The sequence below is a fragment of the Centrocercus urophasianus genome, unplaced genomic scaffold, assembly GCF_019232065.1.
Source record: "Centrocercus urophasianus isolate 14NV4802_14NV808 unplaced genomic scaffold, USGS_Curo_1.0 seq_11, whole genome shotgun sequence".
Classification (NCBI taxonomy): domain Eukaryota; kingdom Metazoa; phylum Chordata; class Aves; order Galliformes; family Phasianidae; genus Centrocercus; species Centrocercus urophasianus.
The window spans coordinates 88,444,186-88,469,760 of record NW_024884253.1 but is presented as its reverse complement, the minus strand read 5'-3'; the positions used below and the strand labels follow the sequence as shown (position 1 = coordinate 88,469,760).

The 25,575-nt window shown below is 37.2% G+C and overlaps 1 protein-coding gene across 3 annotated transcripts in view; it reads right to left on the bottom strand.

Moving 5' to 3' along the window:
* ATP9B (ATPase phospholipid transporting 9B (putative)) overlaps positions 1 to 25,575 on the bottom strand; it is a 156,580-nt gene that overhangs the window by 15,255 nt on the left and 115,750 nt on the right. For all 3 annotated transcript variants that reach the window (XM_042837054.1, XM_042837062.1, XM_042837070.1), the window contains exons 14-19: positions 17,845 to 17,957; positions 14,292 to 14,540; positions 3,835 to 3,996; positions 2,298 to 2,390; positions 1,057 to 1,140; positions 105 to 275 (exon numbers count right to left, since the gene is read on the bottom strand). In XM_042837054.1, coding sequence (XP_042692988.1) covers positions 105 to 275; positions 1,057 to 1,140; positions 2,298 to 2,390; positions 3,835 to 3,996; positions 14,292 to 14,540; positions 17,845 to 17,957 — 872 coding nt within the window. The remainder of the gene's footprint in view (positions 1 to 104; positions 276 to 1,056; positions 1,141 to 2,297; positions 2,391 to 3,834; positions 3,997 to 14,291; positions 14,541 to 17,844; positions 17,958 to 25,575) is intronic.

Sequence of the window (25,575 nt, the reverse complement as noted above, 5' to 3'; positions counted from 1 at the left end):
CATTAAAAAAAAAAAGCCTTCAAAAAAAGCCCCCACAAAACCAAAAATACTCCCCCTCCTGTTAGTATGTGATAATCTGTATGCCGCCAGTTCATATTCATTACCTTTATTCCAGCATTTCTTAGCATCTCTAGGGTTGGTCTAACATCTGCTTGCAGTTGATCTTCTACTCCAGTGAGACACAGCAATTCCATTTCCCGCTCCAAACTCTCTACAACAGCAGCAACTTTCAGGTTTCTGTCATGTATGCTTAATTTTGCTTGGTTATATCGACTCTGCGCAAACACAAAACCACTTAGACTTGGTTGTAACTCATAAAAAAAATAAATAAACATTTTTGTCTATCAACTGGTTATAAAAAAAGGTTGTATTTAAACACCTTCAATAAAGAACAAGGTTAAAAGTGAATTCTACACATTTGTTCTGATAAGTCATCTCTAGAGAACCCTCTGAAGAACCTATTCTGAGTCAGGCATCACAGCATCTGAACAGAAACTGCCCTGGTATTTGAGAACAAGTAGATTGCTTAGTCATACTAACATACAGAATTAACACAGAATCACAGAATCACAGAATGGCCTGGGTTGCAAAGGAGCACAATGCTCATCCAGTTCCAACCCCTGCTGTGTGCAGGTCACCAACCAGCAGCCCAGGCTGCCCAGAGCCACATCCAGCCTGGCCTTCAATGCCTGCAGGGATGGGGCATCCACAGCCTCCTTGGGCAACCTGTGCCAGTGCCTCACCACCTCTGGGGGAAAAACTTCCTCCTAAGATCCAGCCTAAACCTCCCCTGTCTCAGTTAATGCTGAGACATGCTGGCTTCTGGGGAAATACAATCCAGTGTGGTAATCCATTTAAACAGTATCCTGCATCTAACTACAGAACAGTCACTGATGGATCTATAATAGCGTGTTATACTTCAAATATTGGTATTTTTAATATGAGTCATCTTCTTTATTAATAGAATAAAAAAGAGGAATGTTCCCCTTGAAGTAACTAAATAAGGCAAAATACAAGAGGTATGCTAATAATATTGATCATTTTGTCTCTCCATACCTCAAAATCTTGATACTGTTCTTCAGTCAGTGACTTCTTGGCAACAACCAGAGTACGCAGCCCTTCTCGAGCCATATTACCACACTAAACAGATCAAAAGAATAATTATGCCAACACGTAGCTGTATGCTCGTATTTCACACTGTATGACTGTATGCTAACAGTATATCTGTAGCACAGAAGCTGATGTTTCTTCCGACTGCAGATGAGTTAGGAGAAACCACAAAAAGCACAAAAAATATTCACTTCAGTTTTCCCAATCTGGTATACTACTGGCAAGCCAATTAGATATTTTTTCCTACCTTAAAGAAAAATTCTTGTAGGTGAAAGTTTAAAAATAAAACTGTTTTTAAAGCATGCAGCAGAGCTAAATTTTTGTTTTCACAGAAATGCACTTCTTGTCAGCAAAAGGCCTGAAGATTAAAATAGCCATGGAATAGCACGTCATAATGAAAAACAAGGCTGTCCACTGCTGAACACGTATTGATTTGACCTCATAAAGCTAAATAAATTAAACAAGTATTTTACGATTAATTGTGCATCATTATCGCCAAAAGTAATTTTTATGACATTTTGCTAGGTCTTCAGGGAGTTTAATTTATTCATGTCCCTGAATAAATCAAGCTGCCCTGCAGCAGATATTGATTCATATTGCCAATACCATTATGAACATACATGGTGTAATCATTGTATTAACATATTGTCTGTATGTAGGGTCAAAATAAGATGATTGCTGGTACCTACTACAATGACACAGTGAAAAACACTAATCAGTTTTGAAGTTTGGTCAGTAGCTATTTGATATTAAATTTAGCTAATACGGTAAAAAGCTATTTCAGTGTACCTCCATCACATATCAAATTTTGTAATTCATAATCATGCTTCACTGCAGAATTTATAAAAGGTTATTTCAGGATAAACAGACTTACGAGAAAATACTTCTCAGAAGTCATTTGGTTTCATGTGAAAGATCAGTCAATGAAAAACAAATTTGCTTGTGTTAAGTACGAATACGTTCTGCTATGACTACTAACTTTGTTCCTCTCTACGTATTATACAAAAATATGAAAGAACTCTAAACCATTAAAACTCATTCAAAGTGTGATTAACTGAACTTGAAAAGCCATTGCATTGGCTCAGGATCTCTTAAATCAATTCCAATAACATCTGATATTTTACATTTTTTTAATATATATATATATACACATATATGTCAAAAATGTATTTAACTCTGTTTCTTACCTCTTCTTCTAACCAATCATTGTACTGTACAATAGTGGACATTGCAACATCTGCGCCCTTCATGTAAAACGTAATTTCTCCTGAAGACTCATCCTAAAATTTCACAGAAGAAACAGAGAAAAAGATCTGTTTATACAAACAAAAAAATTACCTACAAACAACCCGTCTTCTGAAGCAGTCAACAGAATATCATTTATAAAAGACAAAGTAACTTGCAAAGGGTTGGATAAGTTTTACTTCATGTTTACATTTCCAGTGACTTCTCTGATTCCACAGAGATACATGTTCCCTGCTTTCCTGGATTAGAAGACCAGTTCTAACTGAAGTCAAAGCATCAGGTTCTTGGCATCCATAACATTCCTGTTCTTCCTAAATTTTAAAATGTCATTGTGATGCCCACTCTAACTACTGAAATATTTGCTTCTTTTGTGGCATTCATTCTTAATTTAAAAACAGAAAGTTTGCTCTGTATCTTTCAAGTAACTGGAAATTAACAAATAATGGTGTTATGCATGTTACATATATTTTAATAATTAAACACTCATTACTTAGTCAAACAATTCACACTCAGGCAAGTATTACCTAAATCAGGAGTTTGTGATGTGTGGTCTGTTGCTGAAATAACAGATTCATCTGATCTGCAGGCTTCTCATAGTAGCTCTGAACATGTCTCTAACACACTGTTAAACAGTGTTAAATAGTGCCAACTGCATTTAATGAAACACAGACATGCCAAGTTCTCTTCAGACCCGAGCACGCATACATGCTGTCTGAAGTATGTCTGCCCAAGGCTGAGGGCATGCTTGGTTTGTTATCCATTGGCAAATATGGAATGGGATGAGTCTGATAGGTAGTTAACTAGCATGTAGCACTGATCTAAACACACAGCCATGTCTGACACTGTTCTGCCTGTCTGCTTTCAGACAGGTAGAGGCAGAAATACATAACGTGTGCATGTCTTGATATTAGCAGAGATTTAAACCTTCCTTTTCATGGTGTGGTGGCTTCCTTGCATTTGAGGTTTTAATAATCATTACTGTGTCCCCACCTGGACATCTAACAGACAAATAAGCATGCATCTGTTACACCCAGACCCAGCGGTGTTTCAGCTGTGTACGCATTCCTGAAAAAGCAGCAGCAGTGTTAGCAAAGAAAGATGAATTACTGCTGCAACAAATTCCCCACACCAGTTTACCCCTTGAACAGGCAACATATTTTGCATGAGAGCAGCAAATTGAAAATTGAATTAAAAATGAAGGCTTAACAGTAAATTGCAGCACCAGAGCTTAAGCACAAAGTGTTGAAATTAGCATGTTTCCATGTGAGATAAGAGCTTGTCCTTTACGAGGCTCTCTGCAAAATCACGTCAGCCTAAATTTCACACAATTGCTTGTCTAGTCTAATGTTTGCTTTCCATTTGAAAATCCTGTGAAATGTGTTCCTCGAAGGATCAAGTTTCTACTAAGAAATATCAAAACACACATGCAGTTAAAGCAGCTTTGGAGAAATGAGAACCAACCGCCTGCCACCAAATTACCCGAACTATGATTCCCATGCGCTTGCTCTCAGAAGTGAAGGGGAATATCTGCAGAATATAGTATGTCAGAATGTGTCCACCAGGGGTCTTCAGTTGCATGGAGGTCAAATCCCTGTTAACTAGAGTAAGACCAACACTCTCTGTCCACTGCACCAGAGCAACCTAAAGCGAAAAGAAAAAAGGACTTGTAATCGACCTTTCACTTTTAAAGAATGTTATCTAAATGAAGCTAAAGCCAAAGAGCTGTTAGAGTAAAACAGAATAAAATTTTTGTACTAATGACAGCACTAAGTAGAAGATGTTGGGAGTATTTACATGCAAAACTATTTGAGATCTGTAACTGAATGTACACTTGGACACTGCAATCTGTAATCAATAAAGAAAGGATCTTAAAAGTCTTCAGCTTACTTTATACATTTGCATTGTTTTATTACTTTTTATGTGAACAATAATAAAATTAAGTTGCTATATAAAATGGGATAGAAGCCCAACTTACAATTCTGCATCCCATGAACATATTTGTAAAATTTCCTTCTACAAACCCAGAAAAGCTGCATTATAGGTAGGTCACACACGCAAAAGTAGTGCCTCCTATTTATTTCTGGGGAAACTACAACAGATACAAAGAGCACAATATCACTATTTGATAGAGAAAAATTCTCAGCTACAAAACAGCATTTTTCAACAAAGCCACCACCATCAGCTGTGCATTTTCACCATCCACGAACAAGAGCCTGCATGTTGTGCTTGTAAAAACCTGCACAAGTGGAGATGACCCACTGTCAGCATCAGCACTGCGGAAACGCAGCACCCATCACCTCACCGTGCTCACATCCACTGCTTGGTCTCCAGAAGCATTGAGCAAGCATCAATGAATGTCAGTGGGTGATATTTTGTTCCACATGGAGGAATTTCAGTAATACACCTTTTCTTCATGTGCACTTCCATGTCAGACAACATTTTGTCAGGCTGCTCCACTGCTGCCATCTGTTGCACGGTAAGAAAATGTAATGGACTATTGGCAGTAAAGTGCAGCCCTGGTATAATGATCACTACTAGCTACCATTACATGGTATCTTAAATGCACACCTCCGTGATTCCAAATTTATTTGTTTATTTATTACATTTTGGTGCTGTTGAGTACACAGCATCTAGCTTCTACTTCCTTCTGTGCTACTTTTTAAATTAACGCATCAGATGCTTCTCACCCATTCGAAAGGAAATTGCTTTGGGCAGCTTAACAAATAAATAAGTAATATTCAATTCTATTTTCATTTTTCTAAGTGTTAATCATAATTAGAAAACAGGTTTTTAAAGGAATAAAAAGGTAATTATAATGAAGATTCACATTCATTTGACTGAACCTGCTTCTGCTGTTAGTCTCAAGCACAGTGATAAAAGACAGGCAAGTAGTAAAATACTCAGGTAAGTTCAGAAGACATGATGACTAGTGCCCAGTAAGAATTTCATCTGAACTGAGTCAATAATCACCGTGTAGCTTCTAATGAAAATTTTAAATAGGGAAAAATAAGTTATACAAACCCCCAAGAAATCCCAATAGTGCTGTCTGTGTAGGCATCAACAAACACAAATATGCTGTGATGCAGTTAAAGAAGGGAAAAAGAACACACTTTAAATAGCACCATTTTTAAAGCCCCGGATCACAGGAAGCCTTTTTAGAGTTTTTTCCTCTTCAATAAGAGTACCATATAAGCTGTAAATGATCCAATACTCTCAAGGTTAATTTTCAATTTTCACAGTGAAAGGTTACTATTACATTCTGACCTGTAAATTGCATCTTTCTCCTAATACCCTATCATCTCATTTGTGTCCCTTTACAGCTAGGACTTAGATGTTCTATATTTGGTGACTCACATCTGTTTAATATTTCACTTATGCTTGGCTTCACCAACCATTTGAACTGGCATTTTGCAGCACAGTCATTTTCCATTCTTACACCTGGCCTAGTGAACATATCTGTTCTCTTTTAAATAGATCAGTGCAAGTACCATAGCAGAAATGGCCAGTAATTCTCAAACTCAAACAATTGTCTAAAAAGTAACTGCATAAACTTGAGAGCAATGCATTAAGTTTAACTCCTGACATTCAGAATTCACAGTTAGACCTTAACAGTACCCCAAACGACACAGTCAAGTCATACCATTAAATATCTGCAGATTTTACAATATGCAAATATTGAATAGATTTATTCCACAGAAGGCATGAAAATCCAAATTACTGATGTGCACAGATATGTATATACAATGGATCACTCTTTGTACAGAGTTCAGAAAAAGGATTCTCAGATAACACTCTTCTTGCGTTTTCCCCTCTACACGTATATTCCATTCTCATTCAACAAGTTTCTGAAAACTTAGATTAAAATGGTCTTGCAATTCAGCATGCAAACATCAAGAACCCTGAGAATGGCATGCAAACACAGCAGCTGGAGCTTCTACAGCTCCTGACATATGAGATAGAGTCAGATAAAGCAACCGAAGGATGAGTAAAAAAAAACTTAGCTGGAGATGCCACCATTTTGCTTTGATAAAATACAAAACATCAGTTCTGATTACAAATATTTGCTGATAACCATTTGTTTCTTAGTATGTGCAGATACATGGATCAGAACTCCTGAGTCCCGCTTACGGACTTGTGGCCTGTGCCTCAGCTCATTAACCATGTTGGGTTCCCAGGAGGGGAAATACGAGGAGTCAGAGAACTTCTATCATCTCTAACTTGTGATTTCCTCCTTGGTAGACCCCAGCAGGCAGGAACATTTACCCACCTCTGATGTGACAGGCTCCAAGTAACACTTCCACATTAGGAAAGAAGGTAGCAAATATTTGCATAAGGATCTGACAAAAATACTGAGAAACATCTTGTTCAGCATTTCTTACCTCAAATCTTCCTGATCCTATGCCCATTGATGGGGTCCAGTTGCCCCTGTAGGCTGTCTCTCTCCATTAGAAGCCACCAGACCTTAACAGCTGCCTCAGTTCACAGCCCCAAATACTAAACTTTTCAACTGTCATAGCACAGATTGCCAAAATAAAATTCAGTGTCTCCCTAAGGAAACTCTCTCAATTAGTGATCAAAGCAGTATCCCTAACCTGTTTCATTTTACTCCTATCCCAGTAGGTAGAAGTAGCTTCTCTGAGTATGACCCTGTGTTCAGCTCAGTTCTCTGAGGGACATCAGAGACAAAGGGAAGCTTCAGCAGCACTCTTGTTACAGACCTTGTTGGCAGCTCTGCATGTGAAGTCAATGGCTTGGGGACGATCATCCCATTTGCTTAGAAATGTTCCTCTACTGAACTAAAAGAATTCGGTTTATAAACATATTAGGCAGTTTCTAGAAAGTTATATAAATACATAAGACTTTTAAATGACAAGGATGCAGTTACCTATCCCATCAGTGACGAAACACAATCACCTAATAAAGGAAAATGAATAGTTAGGGACTTCATAGGCCCCATATGGAGCACAAAACAAAAATCTTTATTCCTGAAGGCTCAGGACATTCTATTTAATTAGACCATTAGTCTAACCTAAAACAAATACTAATCAACAATTTTAAACAAGAAAACACTTCAGAAAACATGAGACCCAAGAGGTCAGTAAAACTTTGGCAACTTTAGTTTCATCATAAGTCAATTCCAGATGATCATTTTTTAACAGATTCAAATGAAGTCATACCTTTATTTTCAACTTAGAGGACGAAAGAAAGAAATACCTCCCTAACAGATGACAAAGAACTTCTCTCTCGAGTGGTGTTGAGTAGCTTTATGCCATTCAATCAATAGGTGCAAGAGTGCCCCTTATTCAGCTCAGCTCCAAGACCCTCTTTGAATTCTCCTCACCTTTCCCCAAGAGGGTGAACGGCTTGCACCTCAGAAGACTTTCATTCCCACTCAGGTTAACATCTGCCCCATCTTCCTCTGGATTAGTAGGAAATACCAGGTATTGCCCAAGTGTCTTACTGCCTTTTGTTTATGGCAATTCCAGTTGAGTCCTTTTGCTCCGTGTGAAAGATAACCACCTCTTGTTACTTGTCATCTTGGGACCCTGATGGCAGGAAGAAGTCCCAGGTGATGTATAACTGATACAGTCACTCGGATAAGGAAACATGACTAAATCCTGAAGGCCTTTACTTAATAGTTCCATCCTAAAAGGTTGTTACTGCTAGGCCTAAGACCAAAAGACGTCCTAGACTGTTCTTGCTTGCTTTAGATACTACGTCAGTCAGGACTGGAAGATATACACCATCACAGCTTACTACTGGTCCCTTTGAATTCTAGACTATTCAGAACTTAGCTGGTTTAAGTAACCAAATACAGTAACTTACAGTAGATTACATCTGAGTAAAAGGCAGAAACAAACAAACAATTAAAAAATCCCACTCATCTTGGGTAACTTAAAATAGAGATTGGATTCTTATTCAACTGAAATATAACCTTTTATCAGTCCAGACAAATAGCAACACACTTCCGTGAAAAAAAATATTTAAAACTCTATTTAGACTGATATTGTCAGGTAATTGCTCTCTATAACTACCTGAAGGAAGGTTGTAATGAGCTGGGAGTCAGCCTCTTCTCACGTGTAACTAATGATAGAACTAGAGGGAATGGCTTCAAGCTGCACCAGGGGAGATTTAGATTGGATGTTAGGAAATGTTGCTTTTCTGAAAGAGTGGTCAGGCACTGCAATGGGCTGCTGAGGAGGTGGTTGAGTCACTGTCCCTGGAGGTGTTCAAGGAACGTTTGGATTTTGTGTTGAGGAACATGGTTTAGTGAGAGTTATTGTTGATAGGTGGACGGTTGGACTGGATGATTTTGTAGGTCTTTTCCAACCTTGGTGATTCTGTGATACCTGAGTACGCCTTTCTTCATAGGAACAAGCTTACTATTAAAGGTTGTGGTAAAGGAACAATAAGAAGCCTTCACAGAGACTCCCCCTGGCTTTAACTAGGCTACATCCAGTGCTGCAAAAGTCATTTTGCAGCGATGTTGCAACTGTGTTCATACTTGGCTGTCTATTCTGCTGTGGATTTTGGACCTAGCTCATAGCTCTTCTCACAGCTATCGGACTGTGGCTGATGCTGGCTATTGCTTTGGGAGCTGGTTCCTGACTTTATGATGATTTCCTAGCTTAATTCAGATATGTCTTACCACCATGGACACGTAGAGCAATGCAGACACTCAGCTGTCTCTGCCATCATGTGACCTGCTCTGCTTCACTGTGCTTGGATATTGTGGGACTGCAAAGCTCAGCACTGAGGGCCCTGGCAGTGCTGTCAATTTTTGGCTTCCCTTTTCTTGCAGAGAAGCTCACCACTGCTGCTCTCTAGCAGAAATACTAACAGCTCAGTATTTACAGAGTATTGCTGAGGCAATTTATGATCAACAAGTTGCCACCTCCAATATGCAATATTCACTTTTAATGTAATATGTTTTAGTGAAAGATCCACCATCTTACAGCCAGTGTTAGTTGTTTACCTCATTCAGCAGTTTCAGAGTCCCCCTTTTTTGTACCAACATTGCTTTTGTGGAGCCATGGTATGAACCTGACCACTTAGGTGAAAAATGTGAATAAAACCTTTAAAGACTTTGACATAAGTGAGCGAGCAGTTTGTAGGATAAGCGAAGAACTGCGGGTGGAAATTTAAGTTGGTTTCATTGCTTAAAAGAATTCTCATATAGGCAGCCTTCCTTTCAGAGTAAATTAAGGGCACGTTCATTTTAGACAATAGGATCTGCTTTCAGAATCAGTCTGCCACATAAGGGATACACAGGCAATATAATAACGATAACGTAGCAATTAAAGTTAAGACTATTGGTATGATAACACAGAAGTAGCTGGGAGCTTTGTTTCTCCACCACTTGAATGATCCCAACAGTTGCTTTCAGGGTTGCTCAACAATATGTTTCCAATGAGCATTGCTTTGTTTATTTTTATGAACAATGATTTGGTAGTAAAAATTCACAGTCTACCACTTTTCATCAAGAGAGTTCAAAATTAAAATAAAATTATTAACTTAAAATACAGCTTGATCATGTGAAAAAAACTGCGGATCGATATTGAAGACAAGCTATGGAGTAGTTATTCTTCGTAGGTCTCGAAGGTCAGGAAAGTGATGGTTTTATGCTACTGAGTGATTTGCTTTTCACAATACATTGACAAAACAACACAATTAGTCTTGCTTCAATAAGCACACACAATAAAATGAATTAAACAATACAACATGTCTCATACATTACAGCTTCAATTTTGTAAACACAAAAGCTGCTTCACTAAGGGCGTATCATTTCCCTGTCTGTTTGTAAATGATTGCCTACGTATCATTGTAATTAATTTTAGAAGCTCTCTTGACTTTGGACAGAAATGTTGGAACTAAATACCTGACCACACTTGAAGGTAGTATTTAAATATTCAAAACTCTGGATTGAAAATGCTTGAAAATATATTGGTGCAGGACGAACTATAACCAATAAACAGCTGGTTTGTGAGAGCAAGCAGTCATTAAAAATTGTGGCTGATCAATCTTTTCTGACCAAAGGGGAGCAAAGGTCTTCAAAGGCTCCTGTTCATAGCATGCCCCTGAATTGCTTTGGTCTGTGACCTTCGAACTCCACTGCTTTACCTGCTTAGATTATATCCTTTTATGATTGTTCATTACATTAGGGTAGCTGGTCTTCTACAGATGAGCTGAACCCACATCTAGGATTGTTGAGTAAGTTCTTTTTTTATTTTTATTTTTTTTCAGCAAGTTCTAAGTGAATATCTATTGTTTGCTATGCTACAGCTGTAGAGGACAAATGACAGACAAATGAAAGTTTCCACTCTTTCAGAGAAAATGAAATATTGATCACTTATCATAAGAAACAAAGAGCCTGGCATAAGTAGGGTTCACATTATGAATACAAAATCAGTTACTTATCTCAGGTTGCTCTAGCAAAAGAGAAATACATCTTTTATGATGAATGTACCTACTTCTAAATGTGCATACTTTCCTTCAGTTATATTTTATCTCTATATGGATGCAAACATACGTAGATGCAAAGAATTTCAAATGAATTCAAGATGTTTCATTAACTGTATTATGTGTCTATACAATGCTGAAGTGCTTCTTATACTTTTCTACATGGAAGAATAGTTTATACTTACACATTATTGTCTGGTCTTTATATGCTACCATGATAACATGCAATATTATATAAACAAGAGACAATTGTGCAGATAACATCTTTCAGAAGACTGCAATCAAGCCAGTTCCATTAACAAAAAATTGGAGAACAGAGTTGTAACGTTGAGGAAGTACAATGCATAAAACTGGTTAAGTCTATTAAATGATAATGTTGCTTATTAACCAAATATGTTGTGATAGGTCAGTGATGAGGTTAAACAGAAAACATCAATTGAACCATTTCCCTAAATAAAGCTCCAGGGTGCAATATTCAAAGCACTTTATTCAATAAAAAATGCTTTTAAAATGGTACTTTGGTGATTGGGAAACATTGGCATCATCCGTCAACCTAACTGCAGTAAAGTTCAATAAGCTAAATAATGAACCATTTGCATTATTTTCCTTAGGCTCCAGTGATTTGCAAACACTGCGTCAATAGAACTCTTTAAAAAATTATGATAAAGACCTGCTAGTCTTTCAACTCTTCCTGCTGTCAGGATGCAATTTTTATGCTATTTAAATGCTTTTTGTAGCTTCATTGTTTAATATGACTCCACTTACTATCAATTTCTCATTGTATTAAACTACAGTTGTTCAATATAATTTTAGCAGTTTCTAACATTACATTAGAAAAACACAGGAAATGTAGTACTGTCAGTTCTAAACCATGTTCCCAATTTATCATTTAAATTGCATGTAGCTTGAATTTGTGAGTTGAGATGATAAAAAATCATTGTTGAAAATACCTGTGCGTTCTCTTAAAACACAAATGGTTTCTTTGTTGGTGTCTTTCTTCCCCGCTTTGCTTTTTACCCTGATTTCTCTATCTGTCATCTAAACACTCTATCAAATTTTCTTTCCTTTTCTTTTTCCAAGGTCAAATTATCTACTGTTTTCCTAGGGCAGCACCTGCATAATTTTCCAGTCTTGCAGATGTTTTCTTTAGCAAACGTAGGAGGAGAATTGATATTTGAGGTAATATTTTCAGATACCAAACAACTGAATGAATACACAGAAGCACAGATGTAGAGAAAAGCAAGTGCGTGAAAAAACCTAAATCTCTCTCAATTGCACATCTCTTCAGCTGCTTTAGGAATATATCACTGGCTATTAAAGCAGTTTATTTACTCTTTAGCTGTCATCACATCCTGCATTATATTTACCTTGCAAGCTCATTACACTAACGCATTTAGCAACTATGATTACGTAAATACACATATGAAAATCTGTACATGGTCACAAATGTAAGTAAAACATCACACAACTACAGCAACAGATTATATTGTCAATACATCTCTGGAGTGAACAAATGCTCTTGCAACATTCTCAAGTCAAAACGTGGATCAGCTGGTATATTATAGCACCACATTTGGCATCGTGGAGTTTAGATCTGAGCCAGAGAGCAGTGTCTCAGGTCCCACCTCCAGTTTATCTTTAAAGTGGATGCCCTCACTGCCACTTTTGAGATCATTGAGAACCAGTCCCTTCTCTATATTTTGTAATTCCATGACACTGAGCTGTGTTTGTAGCATCTGACATAACACGCAATTCCAGCTTGTTCTGCATAAAGACAGACTTCATCTTACGGCTTGCATTACTGAAGGCGCTCATTATAAACTTGTGACTTTTATCAAGTAGTTTGCATTTTGAATCAATAATATCTTGGTAATATCATGTATGGCGATATGGTTGATAAGCTAGCCATGCAAACAAGTTGTACACCAAGAGGAACAGCCCAAGATGACATTTATGGAAGAAATACTACCTTGTACTACATCAACTTGTAAAGTCAGAAGAACACACAAGCTTTCATGTGCACACCAGCTTCTTCACATCTTACAAAAAACTTGTTTGGATTATGAATAAGTTACTATGACTACATCACTAACAGTATATTCAACCACCAGGCACAGCTAGAATTTCTTTAGAACAATGCCACTTCAATCTGTACACTTTCAGAGGCAAAGTGAACTCTGAGTACTCTACTTCCAAGGGTACACACATATTTTTTGTGAGTGGACTATAATAATTTTTATGCTTACGTTGCAGTATCTTGAAACTCAAGCTTTGCTGCTCTCTCATAACATAGGGATTAAATCTAAGGCAACCACCATCTCTGATCCTGAAACAGGACTTTTCAGGACAGTAACTTCGACTGAATTAAAGCAGTGGGATGTTGAAAACTTGGATTTCAATGGAAGTAAAATGCATGTTTTACTGAAAGAGGGTTTTAAATTTGTTTTAAACATCATGAAATTTTGACTGAGCCCAGAAAATTATGCAGCTGCTTAGGGTGAAGCTCAAGAAGTTTTCAACAAGGATATCTGAGGTTCAGACTTTCTTCCAGTTATGAACCTTCATAATTAACTAATTGGTAGTGTCACAAGCTGATGTACTTGGTTGTCCATCATTTAAAGCTGATTTTCATATTCCCCCTTGTATATTTGTGCTATAATCTATGCATGGCTTAATGTTTTGAGAATAAACCTAATAACTTTAATTACAATGCAGTATTGATTGCTCTCAAATCACTGATTTCAGAGAAGCCTTAGTCAAATAACTGAAAAAACCTTAATGCAACTCTAGATCTACCCTACAACAAGAAAAGAAATAAAACCAGACCACTGTTAGGTTCAAAGAAACACTTCACCCAAAACACTTGTATAAGAGCTGTTCTGAAAGTAATGCCTCCTATTTTATTATATTGTCCCACGATGTCAGAGGCAGACACTGGTGGTATGACAGCAGAGGCTGAACCTTCACGTTAGTATTCTGTTACATTCTGTTGCCATGCCACAAATGGAAGCAGAGGGTCTGACAAAATAGCATCTGTCATGGAAATGCGTATGAAGAAAAGATGTGCTATTTAATTCTTCCACGTGGGAAAAACTGCATCCAAGGATTCATTCATCAATGCTTGCTGAGCTTTCATGGAGACCAAACAGCGGATGTTGGTGAGGCAGTGGGTAGTGTGCTTCAGGAGTGGTGACAGCACCATGAAAGACAAACTATGTTCTGGATGGCCACACACAGCTGTCACCACAGAATGCAGAGTGTCTTGATCAGCTCATCTACATGAATCGGCCAGTGGTGGTGGCTATGTTGAAAAACAGTGTTTTGTAGTTGAAAATTTGCCCTATCGCTGTAGTTTCCACAGAAAGAAATAGGAGGCATTATTTTCAGAGCAAGCTGCATATCTCACAGTTCCATTCTCTTTAACTTAGTTAACCCTCTTGAGGAGGAGAAGCTTATTTTTGCTCTTGCATACTAACCTCATCAGGGCTGGAAGCCTGGTAAGCTCGATTTTCATCACTGAAGTCCTGATCCACCTCTGCATATTCTGTTTCCCCAGACACTCCGGCACGAGATTCATACACGGGGGTGACGTTGTGGCACAGAGCAATGGCCTTCACTGCTTCGTGTATGCGGCTGCTGACGCTCTTGCGGACTTTGGGTGCAGAAGACTGAGGTTTCCTGGACGGTGTTGAACTTGTACTGTTTCCACTGTTCTGAGAGTGAACCTTTAAGACCCAACACAATGAACAGTAAAACAGAGTTCAAAAATTGGAACAGAAAATAAATACCGAAATATACTTGTTTTCTTCTTTTCTACAGAGGGTGAGAAACTGTCAGGAAGCAGCCATTCATTTCATAAACCTCATTCTTTTTTTGACTTATAAAAACCCTCATCTGCTTTTCTCTAGAACTAATAAGTGACTGGAAGTTCATCATCTCACCTTTACATATAAATTTCAGTAACAGAGGTTCCAAGCAGCAGATAACAGAGAAATATGAAGTTAGAACAAGTATCCAATGGTAAAGGTGAATAGACTGACATGGACTTCACATCCCATGCATTATTTTTGAAGAAGTACTAAAGTCAGCAACCAATTAATGAGTTAAGAAATACCAGAACGAGAGGTTCTGCAAGGGAGGAATTTTTTGAAATTTATTTATTTTTCCTTCTTTATCTTGTCACCTATGTACATTCTGAGATTGGAAACCCAAATCCCACAATCTAACATTGAAAAAATCCTCCTTCTTTAAATCTTCAATGAAATCTTCGGTATTTTAAAGAGCCCTACATCACTATGGAACAACAGACCAAAAGCAAGTATCATTAAGTATAACAATTTGGACTGATTAAAAAATGTTGCTGATTTAATTCAAGATCTATTTAATTTCTACTTGTAACACTACTTGTAAACCAATGCAGTTAGTAGAGTAGCTGCTTCTGCTGCAGGTTGGAATTTTTTTTTTTGTTCTTAGCAGAGTGTAATCATTTAATAAAAAGATGTTGCTAAACAATAGTCTGACAAATACCTAAGGATATTATTGCTGGAAAGCTGCCAAACTAGCACCACTTTAAACTGTCCTTCAGAAATGGTGCAGCCCGTGACTGAGTTTGTCTTTTAAGATAGTGTTGTATGATTCACTGAAAGTAACTGGCTTTGTTTCTGAAATCAGCATATGAAATACATCTATCTGTAATAGTGGAAAAGTCTTCTGTTCACTCTGGGGTAACTCAGAAAACCTCTTCAGAAACCATGTGGTTTTTTCCTCCTGACTGCTGTCTGCTGAACCGTGAACATTCTGCCCATCAAATTACAGTGCTGTCTAATAAAGGGTTTAACTTTCTGCTCATCTGGCACTGCTTTTCAGCTACTGCTTTAAACCTCTGCATTTGCATTCTGCTAACGCTGATGCCATTACAGCCTCAAATAAATTAAGCTGATTTACTCCTTCTGAATTATGTTATGTTTATTGATGCTTGTATAATTTAATTTCACACAAATTCCATTAAAGATTATGCCCTCTATCACAAAATGCTTCCAGTGGGGAAATATAATCAGGTTATAATAGATTTGTGTGTTACATTAAGATGACAATAGTCTAGTAGGTCCACTGTAATAATAAAACAGAACACAAACAAGGGATAAAATCAATGTCACACAAGAATCGCTGCCTGGCTAACTGGCAGCTTCTATTACCACAGATTAAATAAAAACCTCACCACGGTTTTGAGGTTGAAGCAATTGTTTAATAGTTGCTGGTTTTGTTAAAGAAACTCCTTCATTTTTCTGTTTTAAATAGTTGCTAGCAACGCACGTAATTAAAGCATTATTTAGACGTTGAGTAGCGTTACATAAAGCTGGAAAAATGAAAAGAAGAAGTTCCAAGAAAGTTCTTTTCATCGTTCAAAAGCAAACCCAGATTTGGGAAATTCTTTCCAACAATTGCTGAGGGGAAAAAAGCTTCCTTTGCTTTTTGCTTCCTTTAAAAATTCCAATGCCAAATCTGCTACAGTAATTAAATCTTAATTAAGCATGGGTACCACTCATTAAATTTTACAACAAACTAGTAAAACCTTTAAGCAAATAGGAATTGCAAAAAAAAAACCAATTCTTTTTGGATGGAATATTTAACATTAAAAACTGAGAAGAGTGTTAATGAACATGCATCCTCTAGAAGACGACTGGCACTTTGTCTTCAGACTCAGTCCTATGTGTGTGTGCTGAAGCTTACCAGTTGATACGGTTGATACAGTGAATACTCAAACAATCTACTGCAAGAAAATGATGGTCAGATGATTTTTATAATCATTGTCAGGTAGTAATTACTTTCAGTAGCACATCCTGAACAAAATCTGGATTACCGATCTTTGTATCTCAGATTCAGGCTTATTGCTGCCTTTCAGTTACTATTTATGGCTGTATTCATAAGAATTAAGCTGAAATGAATTCCTTTTTCTTGGATAAATCTAAGAAGTGGATCTCTTGGTTTGTTTAGATGTGAAGTAGAGAAATTCAAGTTACTGAAGACTAAGACCAAATATTCATTGTTTTGTCTTTGCTTTCCTTTCTGCTTCTTTTTCCCAAAAGCTACACAGTACTGAGTCCAGATTGGTGTCAAACTTTCAAAAAACACTAAAAACACGCAAACAACAACAACAAAAAAACCCAAACAAATGAGAAGGAAACTATAACTCAAAAACACCACACAATAAAGATTTTAACTAGCTGTTCGTTCTCCAGTACTTTAACACGAGAAAATGAGCACACAGATAAGGAGGTCAGTCTACAAACTTAATTGGGTCAGTCAGTCATGTCATTTATCCTGGAATCAAGTCCTTAGAAAGGTTTGCAGAAGGCCAGATACATGTACATGGGAGATGCAAGTGATATTGGCAGAATTCAAACATCCTCCTCCATTCCACAGCTCACCCACAAATAGACTAGGAGTCTCAAATCTCTTCCCAGACCAGATTCCTTCATATACTGAAGGAACACCACTGAACACTTGCATCTCAACAAGTAGAGAGTTCTCAATTTTCTCTCTCATTTTACACTGTTTTCAATCTTATCTTAACATTAAAAATATGCTTTTAGGAAAAATGTTTTATGTTGATGTCTATTTTTTACTTTTTTGTTATGCAAATTAATGTGGTTTTCACTGTCAATTCCTGATGAATATATCTTCAAAGATGTAATTACTGTTTGCTGTGTTCTGGGTATTTACTCGTAATTTGCAGTCTCAATAATGAACAGCTTATTCTGAGATGATTTGGCAGAAGACAAAGTACACTGCACAGACGAGTTAACACAGAGTCCTTCCACTGAGGACTAGAAAAGTAAAGTCCTTTATGCTGAGAGGAACTTCAGAATCAAGAGAGAACAACATACACCTTCCCCTTTCATCATATCTGTTAAGAGATAGCTACAAATGGAAGAGCATCCCTAGCATCTCAAATTTCTTGACATGATCAGTGCTTCGATGCTGTACAAAAATCTCAATATTAAATCTAAGAAATTATAAATGAGATACCTGTGAGTAGGAGTTTATAATATGACTCTGAATTTCATCCATTGTATCTGTTCCATAGGACACGGTGCCAAGGTGGAGGCGCTTAAATATCATTTCATTCTGTGTGAGTGTTCCTGTAATAAAGAAGAAGTGCTTTACAAAGCAGCAAAAAAAGATACCTACAGGGCTAGAAGAAAAAAAAGAGCTTTTTGAAGAGCTTTTTTTTCTTTTTGAAAAGAGCAAATCGTGAGTTAGCATCAGTTTCATTAATAAAAATGTCTGTGAAGAAAGATCAGTGTTAGTCGTATGAAACTGAAGAAATCCCTGGTTCAATCTTCAAGCTGATTCTGCCAACAGAACTAAACACAGAACCAGATAAAAATATTTTCCCCAGTAAAAGCAGAGAAAATGCAGTGTATGAATAGTGACTCTCAAGCACCAATGCAATTTTTTTTTATACCATCAGAAATACTAAAGGGAAAAAAAACTAAAACGTACAAAAATCCAGCACCTTATGTACAAAATCAGATATGATGGCAAACAGGCATGCTCAATGTTATCCAGAACAAGTCATTAAAAACTAACATCACTTCCAAATTTGACTTATTTGCTTCCAAGCAGAACAAGCCAGAATGGATGAAATCAGTGTTTTCAGAACTCAATCCCCATTTGTGAGAAAGTACACAAGTCACAGCTTGGCACTTTGCATCTGCCTCAGCCAACACACCACACTGCTGCATTTGGAAAAGCTCTAACCGAGGACTGGAGGTTCAGACTTGCTTGATGAAGCCCAAGAGGCAAAAAGGTCACTGTTGTCTGGCTTCCCATGGGATGCTTGAGGAAGATAATTCTGATAATGATCCTTCTTAAAAATTTGGTCTATCAGTACTCAAAGAAAGTGAAATTAATTAGCACAAAGCTTTGGGTTCGCCAAAAAAATAAAGATGACTACATCCTAACGATAAAAACAAACATACACATGATGCTAGAGTGCCATACTTGAAGCTTCTACAATATTTTTAACAGAGAGCATATGACAGTTACCTACAAATAAGAACTGCAGACATGTCTTCATCACAGTTTACCTAAAGGCACAAGACACAGGAACAGAAAAGGCAAAAAGCACAATTTATCCTATGATTACTATATGGAAAAAAACCAAAGAAACAGTTTGGTCAGTTAGCATCCAGTTTATGCATCTAACAGGGCTAGAATCATTAGTGATATTCAGAGATTCAATGAGGCTGTAAAAGCCATGTCTTTTTTAGTTACACTTGATCTGTCTGCCACTCCTGCATTCTGGTAATACCTGTGTGGGTACCTTCATCCCATTTTTGTATCAACAGGCTGCAGTATCAGAACATGCCTTGCCGTATTACAATACTAGCATGAGGTTATCATTCCAAATACATTCCCTTTTCCGCCCTTATCATTAAGAACTGATACTTGACATTCACTTTTCCTTACACGTTGTTCAGAATTTTTTACTATAGTCATGCCATTTGAATTCTGAAAAATGTTTAAAATAAGGTTTATCTGAAACGCATGCGTTCTACACAAAACACGTAGTACCATAAAAATGCACTTGATAAGTAGAATATTCCCAGCTCTGGAAAGCAGCCCACGAAGACAAGGTTCTTCATCTCCAGAATTACCAAGTCAGAAGCTTGAGGTTACTTCTGCACAAGGGATAAGACTATTTTGTGTTTATAGTAATCATGCAAAACCATGAGGAATCACTTTTTTGCTTTCACAAGTTCCATTTTTACTCAAAGAACTTCTGTTACTTTTGATGATATTTGTGATGCAATTGTGGAGTAAGAAAAAAAGAACAAAATAAAACAGTCTGCAGTTTGACATGGAAGTTTCCCCTTGCAAATATGAGGAACTAGAATCTCAATTTAGGAAAAAAAAATCCATAACCAAAACAAAAAGCCCAAATATTCACTTTGTTCAATAATGTTATTTGGAAATTTCTTGCAATAAAATTTGCATAATATTTGTTACTTTCCAGGAAGGCTAAGATATTCTCACTGCCCTTAGCTTTGCCAAGCCTTTGAATTAAAATAAACGCTCCCCAGGGGCCGTGAAACTAAATGCCACTCAAAAGCTGAGACAGCAGCCAAACCTGTTTCCCACTCGTTCTGTAACTGCTGCTCAGGAAAACTGAGAGGAAACAAAATTGGCCCTATGATTATTATATGGAGAGATCATTTCTTCTGACATCACTAGATCAGTTCAACTTCAAATCATGCCTAGGGAGAGAACCGTAGATAGATGGAAGAATTTGTGTAATTCCCTCCCACCTCAGCAAGCAGAGGAGAAAAGGTTTTGAGCTGAAAAGCAGGGATTTTTCTACCTTAAAAGAACTGCGAACCAATGGTGGAGGTTCAGGAAAAATGGATGAGAGTCAACAGCACACAAAGACATAAGCTTAAACACTAGCAACCCTGATTTAAGTTTGGAATCTTACACATTACTTAAGGTCAGCATCCTCCCATTTTAGCAGTTACAGTGACAGGAAACATCTATGGCAGATGAAAGCAAGCTGCAAACACATCCGTACCTGCTACTCAAAATTCTAACCAGTAGAATAAAAACCACAGAAACAATTACTTTTTGCTCATGGATTTTCAAGACTAGCCTTAGGCTTTCAACAATAGCCACGACAGATCTGAGGCTCTGTTAGACAAACGTAGGTAGCAGCACTTATGAATGCATAAATCCCCCAGATTAAAAATAAAAATATTCCACTAATCAAAATGGAAGTTAAAAGTCTTCCTGTGCATGAAAATTAAGGCTTCGTTTCTACTTCTTCTTCATTTTGCCCAGGGAGGCTGTGGATTCTCCTTCTCTGGAGATGTTCAAGACCTGCCTGGATGCCGACCTGTGTGACCTGCTGTAGGGAACCTGCTTTGGCAGGGGGTTGGACTCGATGATCTCTGGAGCTCCCTTCCAACCCCTACAATTCTGTGATGCTGTGATTCTGTGATTCATTCTCCTAATGAACAGAACACCCGAAAGGACAAAAATATTCCCAGTTACACAATCAAAATATTTGGTAGTGCCAATCAGACATTACTACTTCAGAAGTTCTTAAATTTTGGTCTTCTGGAACGAAACTAATAAGCATTACCTTGACAAAACAACACAACTTCTACTTTATCCACTAATATGTAAGCCCTTCAATCATCTAGAAGTAGATTTTCTTATATAGCCCAACGTAGGACACCAAAAGAAGCCATCTTTCTAGTCTGCTCAAGGCGATAAAAGCACTTATGAACAATATGAGAGCTTTCCATTTTTAAAAATGCTTTTTTATCACCTACTTATTGACACCATGCTTTCAGGATACTGCTAATACAAAGAGTTATCAGATAAACAAAGCTGTTTTAGAAAAGCTTCCAGAAATTATGCTAGTCATTGTATGACCTACTACTAATACAACAGGTTAACAAACCTTGCTCTGGAATGCTGTGAGTTATTTCACCAGGAAAACACCCTGACAAAAAGTTAGCGTACGATTGCTGAAGAAAAAATTAGCACGTTCTTTAATGAAACCAACAGCTTTCTTTTTTTTTTTTTTAAGTCTAAAATTGTATCATTAAACACAGAGTAAAGCAGGCAAAGAGGAAATTAATTCCTAAGGAGAAAGTCCTGAAGGCATCATTCCCTGAGTGGCAACAGATGTGATTCACAACAGAGCAGTAGAGTATTTTTTTTTTTGGAGAAGTAAATGCAGATCTTTCTGAACCTACATTGCTAGATGGTAATTGAGACTAATACCAACAGTCTAAAAAGGACAAAATAAAAGAGCAGGAGAATATGTACAACAGAAGAATTAATAACTTTATCAGAAATTGAGAAAGTGAAGAATCTGCCACAAAATTGGTTCTCTACTTCAACCACTTGCTTAAGCAGATAAAATGTCAGTGTAAATTTGAACACTTCTTTAGAAACTCTAAGATAAATCCAGTTCGTGACTTTCAATGAAGAAACTGTTGGCAACAATACGGAGACAAATATGCCTTCTATAAAACCTGAAAAGCATGGTAAGAATACAGAAAGAAAATGAAAGAACTCATCTTAAAAACATCCGCAGAGTATGTCTGCTCACTCAGCTGCTCCACTTGTGAACAGGCCACACACATAACAACCATAAAACCTCAAACCAAACCACAGGATAACCTGCAGTCCACTAAGAATGAGGGCAAGGAGCTGAGGTTCGCTCATCCTGAGCAGAATGTAAGAGTACTTGTACCATTGATAAAGTCATAAATAGCAGTAGCTATTTCCTCTCTGCCTTTTGCCTCCTGCCTGTTAAATCACATACAAATTATAGCAATATTTCAGAGAATATATCCGTGTTCATTGGATACACAATGGATTTTCAGTAAATGATTGTGCAAAAAGTAAAGATTCCTTAGAATGATATGAGTGCATGTCTTGAAGCTTCCTACACTCCACATTTCTTTTAATTCCTCTCTCAGTGGTAGCTTATGTTGAACAGAAAAATAGAAGTATACCTCAAAATATTAATTTTCAGAAATAATTAGTGAAATAATTACTCAAATACTGCTTTACATCAGGCATATTTAATGAAAATGCCTATAGACACCAACTTCTAACTAGTCTTTTCTCAGAAAATCAAAAGTCCCATTGCTCTGTGCATCTGCTAAAGTATTATATCTGACCAGTATCCCATTTGGTCCAAACACCCACTAAAATGCTAATTACTGAACGCAAATACAAGTCTGTGCACTGGTAAATAACTATGCTTGCAACACTGCACACATTTGTTATAGCTGAATAGAAGCATAGAATGCTTGGGGTTGGAAGGGACCTTTAAGATCATCTGGTTCCAACCCCCCTGCTATAGGCAGGGACACACTAATACCAGCTGAATAGTTGTGAACGGCAGGAGGCTTCCCATCCCAAATCCTAAGCAACAAAAATGTTCAGAAATACTGTCAAATATCTTCTTTTTTTTTTCCTTTTCTTTCAGACTTAGAATCTTTTTGTGCACTGGGGAAGATATCATGCCCAGCCACCCTTGGAAACACTGGGAAATAGCCCTCCCTACATCTGCACCCCCCACCACACACACAACCCCATAACAGATGACTCCTTTCTGTCAAACTTATATGTGATTCAAGTCCAAACAACATGGCATTTTGGGTAATGGATGCTATAATTAAAATGTGAGTCCTAAAAAACCTGTTGTTTTAGTGGGTGTTTTTAGTAATGGCTTTGTTCTACACGAAGATAAAAACTCCCTAACAAAGGAATTAATGTATTGCTTTAATAGGCTGCACCCTGAGTTAAGTTTTAAAATTTATGAGTTCTCTGCAGCATTGTTCTTTAAACAATGGCATTGTCAAACGCAACCAGTGAGAAGATTAAAGTTCTCCCACCAGATTAAGTACAAATTATCTGTCCTCCTGTTTCAGCATCATTTGTTCATTTATCACATAACGTCTAGTATTTCTGGTCAGTGTCAATATGCTCTGCATCCTTGCAGTTAACAGATGTCTTCTCTCGTCGAATGAATTACTTTATGTTTCACGCACTGGTGGCCGCAGATGTGTCACTATAGCAACATCATTAATTTCAGATCTTACCGGAAACATGCACTCCAATCAAACCTAATTATACCACATTGCTTTCTTGTCCCACAATAAGGAAACTATAATGCAATTATTGGGATAGTTCATTTTCTATTCTACTGTGGCAAATGAGAGAGCCACTGTGATGGACGCTTCTTGTCAAAAAGCTTATTGATGAAGCACAAACCCAATTTACAATCATACAAAGGACTACCTTGCAATTATGTTAGTAAGGCAATGCTCCTTAGACTCAACAGCTAATTCTCAATCATTTCCAGTGAAGCTTGGACCACAGTATAAGATTTGTGCAGACTGCTCCCTGCATTTCCTTTCAATATTGAGAAAATTTTCACTTGTTTATATCTAACTGGATGAGTCTTTTAGCCCTTCATAATAGCAGCCACATGGATGGACAGATATAAAACTAGCTCTCTCCTCTCTGTTTTGAACAGGCAAGCGTACAGAATCAACTGGAAATCCCAGAGAGAAGGCTCTGAAACCAGCTCTCATGAACAGCGTATAATCATGCAATGGCAATTCTGGATTGACTGCACAGAATCTGTTCATTACGTAGCAGCACGCTTCATGTTTATGGTAAAATGCAGAGTAGAAAGTGGTAGAGTGCACGTCGGTGTCATGTTTGCCTACATTTAAAATGTTTAAAAATTGCAGGACATTTTAGACAATTTAGAGCAATGCTTTGCATCACGGTCTCAGGAAGAGCAGAAGTCTGCAAGGCCACAATTAGTTTTCTGAAGTTTATCAGGTCTGTGAGACTCCAGGCTTATTTTCACTTACAGAACAAAAGTGACTGCAAGTGGCACCATGCAGCCTAAAAAACAAAAAACAGTTGGTAGAAAACTGGGCTGTTTCTCTTTTTATAAAGAAGTCTACAAAATGTTTCCTTTCAAGATTTTAAAAATGCAACAGAAATGTAACAGTATTTTTGCTTTAAATAATTCAGTTCCACTGAATTTTATGTTAATGGAAAATCCTTTCTTTTTTTTTTTTTTTTGTATGGGAGAGTAGTTATATTTTTAATTACTGTTGTATTAGGTTAAGTTTATCAGATAAAGCTGCTGCACCTCTTTTTTAAACTAGTTAGTAGGTATGTACAAAGCCTTGAGGAAAAGAACACAGTTTAGTGATCCTTGAGCTTCAGAATATAAACTGATTACCAGACAGGGTGAGAATATAACTCCTTCATTTCTATGGTATGAATTCAGGACTGTAGAGTTGACTGACCAGTTAGTTTCTTAAGATTGTCAATGCAACCTAAGTGTAAGCAGCCAACTCATACAGATCATACACATGGTCAGACACTCATACAACTAATACATGAATCATAGCTCTAGATTGAAATGGAAACTGCATTCTGTATCAGAAAAGCTGAACCTTGTTTTTGCTCAGCAAGTAGAATTCATTCACCCAAAGCACCATGTACTGCATTGTTTTGAGGCTTCATCACATTTTTTTTTGCCTTTTCCCAAACATATGCTGTAAATTACATATTTCCAGACTATGATGAGACAGTGCTCCTAAAGTTACATAAATTATCACAATAAAGGGTGCAACTAAAATCAACAAGCAGTTTCAAACAGCACAGAAATCATTAGCTAATTGAAATAAAACTTGCTAAAAGAATTGTTCACTTGCTTTGAAGAATTACCACATTGTAATTAAGAATACTTTTCTACATGTTAAGAAAGATGGCAGCTGTCTTTATCTTTTAACAAATGGAAGAACAGCATTCAGCAGCATACAAGGTTACGTAGCTATCCATAGGAAAAGAGGAAAATGTATTTGCCAGGATGCCTATATATGCCTATATACACGTTTCATTTCAAAATATGCACTAGAGGATCCACTCAGCAAGAGAGGGAATGTGGACTCATTTCAAGCAGAACGATTTAAAATGGGTATTATGCTTTCTGTACAACAGAAGGCAAACCTCTCCAGAAACTTTCTCACAATGAAGAAGTAGATTTTATTTGAAACTGCAAAAACATTCCTTCAGCTGTTTGAGAAACAACTCTCTCCTTCCAAAGGTAGCTCAGCTCAGCTTCTTCAATAAAGAATACAGCTACCTGAACTGATTTGCTGAAGCTCAATTAAAAAGAACAAAAAAATCCCCCAAAAACAAACA